Here is a 6,736-nt window from a genome sequence, read left to right on the forward strand (position 1 = left end):
AACGGCTGTGGGACAGCCTTGTGACAGGGAACTTGAGCAGCTGCTGTTATTTCCTTTCCAGGTGCTCATGTACAAACAGCTGTGGGACAACCTTGTGACAGGGAACTTGAGCAGCTGCTGTTATTTCCTGTCCAGGTGCTCATGTACAAACAGCTGTGGGACAACCTTGTGACAGGGAACTTGAGCAGCTGCTGTTATTTCCTGTCCAGGTGCTCATGTACAAACAGCTGTGGGACAACCTTGTGACAGGGAACTTGAGCAGCTGCTGTTATTTCCTGTCCAGGTGCTCATGTACAAACAGCTGTGGGACAACCTTGTGACAGGGAACTTGAGCAGCTGCTGTTATTTCCTGTCCAGGTGCTCATGTACAAACAGCTGTGGGACAACCTTGTGACAGGGAACTTGAGCAGCTGCTGTTATTTCCTGTCCAGGTGCTCATGTACAAACAGCTGTGGGACAGCCTTGTGACAGGGAACTTCAGCAGCTGCTGTTATTTCCTGTCCAGGTGCTCATGTACAAACAGCTGTGGGACAACCTGGTGACAGGGAACTTCAGCAGCTGCTGTTATTTCCTTTCCAGGTGCTCATGTACAAACAGCTGTGGGACAACCTGGTGACAGGGAACTTCAGCAGCTGCTGTTATTTCCTTTCCAGGTGCTCATGTACAAACAGCTGTGGGACAACCTGGTGACAGGGAACTTCAGCAGTGAGCTGTTCTTGTCCAAGCTCAGCCTGTCCGCTTCCTCCAGTCAGCAGCCGCTGGGCAAAGACCTCCTCCGGCACGTCAAAGCTGCCGGCGTCTCCGCCACAACACTCTCCGACCTCCTCTCTCTGCTGCTCAGGTAGTATTGTAATGTAGATCCTTGGTAGTGTTAGCGGTCAGTATCCCCCGCCTGTCATGCGGGAGATTGGGGTTCAGTTCCCCGCCAGGGGAGGCTTTTGTTTTTTCAGTCCGTGAGGGTGTGCGGAGGAAGTGGGGCTGGATCGGACACACCCTCAGGAAGCCAGCGTCCAGCATCACACGCCAAGCCCTGACCTGGAACCCGCAGGGAAAGAGGAAGAGAGGCCGGCCTCGCAACAGCAGCTGGAGGCGAGATACCGAGGCAGAGCTGAAGCAGCAAGGGACCAACTGGACTGGAATGGCCAGAACAGCCCAGAACAGAGTGTGATGGCGAAGGGTCGTCGATGGCCTATGCTCCACCAGGAGCGATGGGCATAATGAATGAATGAATGAGGGTGTGGGTTTGAATCCCGCTCGACGGGCGCAATAGCCGAGTGGTTAAAGCATTGGACTTTCAATCTGAGGGTCCCGGGTTTGAATCACGGTGACGGCGCCTGGTGGGTAAAGGATGGAGATTTTTATGATCTCCCAGGTCAACATATGTGCAGACCTGCTAGTGCCTGAACAGCCTTTGTGTGTATATGCAAGCACAAGATCAAATACGCATGTTAAAGATCCTGTAATCCATGTCAGCGTTCGGTGGGTTATGGAAACAAGAACATACCCAGCATGCACACCCCCAAAAGCGGAGTATGGCTGCCTACATGGCGGAGTAAAAACGGTCATGCACGTAAAATCCCACTCGTGTGCATACGAGTGAACGTGGGAGTTGCAGCCCATGAACGCAGAAGAAGAAGAAGAAAGAAGAGAATCCCGCTCTCACCCTTTCTCCCAGGTTTTGACCAGAAAATCTAACACAGCGTCCAGTCATTCGGATGAGAATAAGGAAGGAAGAATTTTGTTTAATGTCCCGTCACACATATGACAGCTGCAACACTAGCCAAGTTGAACACCATTTGGAAGGACAAGGCAGTCAAGCTCAGCTCAAAGATAAGACTCATGCGTTCCCTTATCTACTCAGTTCTCCTGTATGTTTGTGAAACATGGACCCTTACAGCAGAATTAGAGAAGAGGATTCAGGCCTCAGAAATGAGATGCTTCAGAAGACTGCTTGGCATCTCTTACAAAGACCACATAACCAATGAGGAAGTCAAAAACAGAATAAGGCAAGCCATTGGTCCCTATGAAGATCTTCTTACCACCATCAAGAGGCGCAAATTAAAATGGTTCGGCCACGTAACAAGAAGAGAGGGGCTTGCCAAGACAGTGCTCCAGGGAACAGTCAGAGGAGGAAGGAAGAGAGGAAGACAGAGGAAGAGATGGGAAGACAACATCACAGAATGGACAGGATTGAGGCTGAGCAAGGCGGTCAAATGTGCGAAAGACAGGGATGGATGGAGAGGACTGGTTGACAGGTCATCTGTAGCGCCCCAACGGCAACCGCCATGGGGCAGCTGAGCTGAGCTGAACACATATCGGTGATTGAAGACATTTTGTTAAAGTATTTATGAATACATCTGAGTATTATCGGTTAGAAGGGGTGGGAGATGTGGATGAATGGAGGGTTGGGAGAAACCGCGGCAAATGAGGGTAAAAATGTGGGTGAAATTTGGAAGAAAAAAACAACAACAAAAACAAAAAAAACCTCTAAATACAGTTACAGGAAATTACTTAAAGGACTTCGTAAAAGAGAAGTCGTTAAACTGACAAGCGAAACAACTGATAATGAATGCAGAAAGTCAAAAACATCAACGTTCTAATAAGCCTAGGTCCCGTGTGCAGCTTGCTCTTGGGGCGCTGTAAAAGAACCCGTGGCGATGAGAGTGCTGTCCTCTGGAATAATTCTGTAGAAGAAATCCGCTGTGATAGGAACAGATTTATATATATATGCACTCACTCAAGGCCTGAATAAGCGCGTTGGGTTGTGTGCCGCTGGTCAGGAACATTCCTGGCAGATGTGGTGTAGCGTACATGGATTTGTCTGAAGGCATTGACGCTTCCTTGAGGAACTGAAACTGTCGGTCACCACTTGACTCTTTAAGTGGTTATGTCGACGCTGAAATGAGCACTAACTGTCCATTCTTTTTTTTCTTCTTTTTTTTTTAAACATTTTTTTAATTCCATTTTGATAGGTTGACATTTTACAACAACAGCATCTTAATGGACATTTATAAAGAAGAAAAAACAAATAAAGAACAAAAAAAAAAAAAAAACCAACATAAATACTCTGATAGAAACAGCCAAGCAGCTGGATTATACACTGGTTGGTTATCATCATGGAGTATTATCATTCATTTCTTAAGATCTTACACAAGCTGTCAAGGAATACAAACTGTCAAGTATCTTAGAACACGTTCACAGCAAGTGAACACCTCAGTCATTTCCAGCTGTCCATTCTTTGATGTCATCACTTTGTTTTACTCATTGTCACAGCTGATTTCACTGTCTAAAATTCAGGATGCTCTCTCTCTCCCAGGGTGAGCGCATCACCTTTTTTTTTTCTTTTTTTCTTTTTTTTTTACTGCCTGCAAGTGTGTATTTTCAGCAGAATTTTGCCAAGGTCACCCCCCTTATGTTGCTGTGGGTTGGTTTAAACAGTATTTTATTTGGAACATGTCACAATACAACACAGATATCGATGAACAGGACAACAAGAAAATTTTATATAAAGTCCTGTCCTGACACATGTACATACTGAATATGTGACGGATGTCATCATAACTAGAAGAATGTGAACATACATGAGTTTTGAACAAAACTAAGCTGAGATGTAAATAAAGTGAAGAAAATGAATAATAAACGTGTGGTGGAGGAAGAAGTCAATAGAGAGAGAACAAGAAGCATCAACGCTGGGGCACAAGCACAGCAAGACTTAACTTGGCTGTGGGTTCCTGTTCTAACGCTCAGCGTATGTTTATGCATGGAACCTTATCCAAACAACTGGAGTACAGACCACCACTCAAGGTCAAGCAGAGGTGGAGAAAAATAACTGTGGATTGTGGGATTCGATCCCGCAGCCTCTGATTGGTACACATTTCAGGTGGACGTGTTACATCAAGGTTACCATTCTGTTTTGTATTTTTTGTTTTTTGTATTTCTTTTTATCACAGCAGATTGCTGTGTGTGAAATTCGGGCTGCTCTCCCCAGGGAGAGCGCGTCACTACACTACAGTGCCACCCTTTTTTTTTTCTTTTTTTTCTTTTTTTCCTGCGTGCAGTTTTGTCTTTTTCCTATCGAAATGGATTTTTCTACAAAATTTTGTCATGAACAATCCTTTTGTTGCCGTGAGTTCTTTTACTTGTGCTAAGTGAATGCTTCACACGGGACCTCAGTTTATCGTCTCACCTGAATGACTAGCGTCCAGACCACCACTCAAGGTCTAGTGGAGGGGAAGAAAATATCAGCGGCTGAGCCGTGATTCGAACCAGCGCGCTCAGATTTCTCTCGCTTCCTGGGCGGATGCATTACCTCTAGGCCATCACTCTGCTCGTCACTCCATTCGTAGTGGTGGTGTAAACTAACACTTGGGCAAGCACTTTTTGACCATTGTGCAGTGTTATTTGCCTGTGTGGCCTTTATCATTTTTTGTGTGGCTTTAAGGTATTAATGTAAGTTGTTTTTTTTAACTCTTTCCATACGAACGGCGAAAGAGACGACGTTAACAGTGTTTCACCCCAGATACCATCATCAAAATATTGCAAGCGGAAGGCTCTTATACTGAAGACGTGAATGTTGACAAAGAATATCACAATTCTGACGACGGAAGCTAAAGGTTGGGTCATTCATACACCCACTGGACATCCGAGGGGTCTGTGTAGAGGAGAAGAGAGGACTGGCTGTACTGAGTGAGTTAAACATTTCAGAAAAAAATCATCAGATGATAAATTAAGCAGATAGGCTGACATCCTCAACACAGGCTAGTCTTATTTGCCTTGTGGAGCTTAATGGTAATGATGTTATGTAATAAATTTTTGTGTGTGTGTGTGTGTTTTCCAATTTGAGAGTTTTGTGTTTAACTTGGTTTAATTTTTTGTTCCGTTGAGCAGTCGTGTTATGGCTTTGTGCAGTTGGCTGGATTGTAAGCATTCATTTCAGATGTCAAATTTTGATGTACGTGAACACAAAATAATTATGTCCTGTGCATGCTTATGTAATGCCTACGTAATTTAGCTTATTATGCTCTAGCGAATATTTTGGCTTTCATATTTTTCTCTCTCGTTTTTTGCCAAGAGGACCTGTTATGAAAACGCATATTGACACTCATTCCATCGCCCCCTCTTTAAATAGTCTTCTGTTTCATTTCAGCACAGCCCAGGTTCTGGTTTGCATCAGCTCCTTGGAAATCGAATACATCAGCCAAGATACGGGATCTGTGATTGGTCGATTCGCGGTGCAGGAGGAGAGCGGCGATTGGCTGGAGCGGACGTTCACCCACTGCATGGGGTTTTGGCAGGGGCACAGAGAGGCAGAGGGCGTGGACGTAGAGGAGGCGTGGAAATGCGGGGGGTGCGAGTACAGCATGGTGTGCGAGTGGAGGATTCAGAAGACCAGACTGCTGGCCCTGAAAAATCAGCAGCAGAGACTGGCGAAAACCAGCACCGTGAGAATGGACAGGTGATACATTTGTATTTGTGTTTCTTTTTATCACAAGAGATTTCTGTGTGTGAAATTCAGGCTCAGGCTGCTCTCCCCAGGGAGAGCATGTCGCCACACTACAGCGCCACCCTTTTTTTTTTTTTTGCATTTTTTCCTGCCTGCAGTTTTATTTGTTTTTCCTGTCGAAGTGGATTTTTCTACAGAATTTTGACAGGAACAGCCCTTTTGTTGCCGTGGGTTCTTTTGCATGCGCTAAGTGCATGCTGCACACGGGACCTCGGTTTATCGTCTCATCCGAATGACTAGCATCCAGACCACCACTCAAGGTCTAGTGCAGGGGAAATATTGGCGGCTGAGCCATGATTCGAACCAGCACGCTCAGATTCTCTTGCTTCGTAGGCAGACGCGTTACCTCTAAGCCATCACTCCACTGCTCAAACGGGTGTGGTGGTCCGAATGATAGAACGCTGGATTCTCACTCCTCAAATTCCCTCAGTTCGATTCCTGGTGTTGAAGCATCTGTTGGGTTGAGGATGGAGATTTTTCCAGTCTCCCAGGTCAGTATATGTGTGCAGCTGTTTAAGCAGCCATGTCCAACAAAAGCAGGAGTTGCTCAGGTGCATCGCATTTCATCATATATGTAGATATCTAAATAGGTGTGTGTGTGTGTGTGGTAGCAGGAATCGCAGAACAGTGCATGGGTTCAAAATGAGTGCAAAAGATGAAGGGAGATAATCACCATAATTTGATCATTCCAGTTGTTGCTTTTTTTTTTTTTTTTTTTTTTTTTTTTTACTTGGTTTTCGCTCCCAGGTTTTCGCCCCCAGTAGGATGGGGACTTGTTTGTTCGCAGGGCTGTAAACTTGACTTGGCAATGGTGCAAGTTCATGACTGAAGAAAAGTGAGTGACATTTGATATGAACGACATGTTCTGTGTATTGTATGTTGTTGTATTGTATTATATATATTACTCTATTTCTGTCACAACTTGAGTTCTCTGTGTGAAATTTGGGCTGCTCTCCCAAGGGAGAGCATGTCGCTAGAGAACGCCACCCTTTTTTCTTTTTTTTCTTTTTTTTTTTTCTTTTTTTTCCTGCCTGCAATTTTTTTTTTTTTTTTCCTATCGAAGTGGATTTTTCTACAGAATTTTGCCAGGGACAACCCTATTGTTGCCAAGGGTTCTTTTACATGCGCTAACTGCATGTTGCACACAGGACCTCGGTTTATCATCTCATCCGAATGACTAGCATCCAGACCATGACTCAAGGTCTAATGGAGGGGGGGGGGGGAGAAAATACT

General features: G+C 45.1%; 1 protein-coding gene across 1 annotated transcript in view; it reads left to right on the plus strand.

Moving 5' to 3' along the window:
• LOC143274871 (exonuclease V-like) overlaps positions 1-6,497 on the plus strand; it is a 14,975-nt gene extending 8,478 nt beyond the window's left edge. The window contains exons 5-6 of the mRNA XM_076578838.1: positions 654-841; positions 5,147-6,497. Of these exons, the coding sequence (XP_076434953.1) occupies positions 654-841; positions 5,147-5,459 (501 nt within the window). The 3' untranslated portion in view covers positions 5,460-6,497. The remainder of the gene's footprint in view (positions 1-653; positions 842-5,146) is intronic.
• The last annotated feature ends 239 nt before the right edge of the window (positions 6,498-6,736 follow it).

Source organism: Babylonia areolata, chromosome 29, assembly GCF_041734735.1.
Source record: "Babylonia areolata isolate BAREFJ2019XMU chromosome 29, ASM4173473v1, whole genome shotgun sequence".
NCBI lineage: Eukaryota > Metazoa > Mollusca > Gastropoda > Neogastropoda > Buccinidae > Babylonia > Babylonia areolata.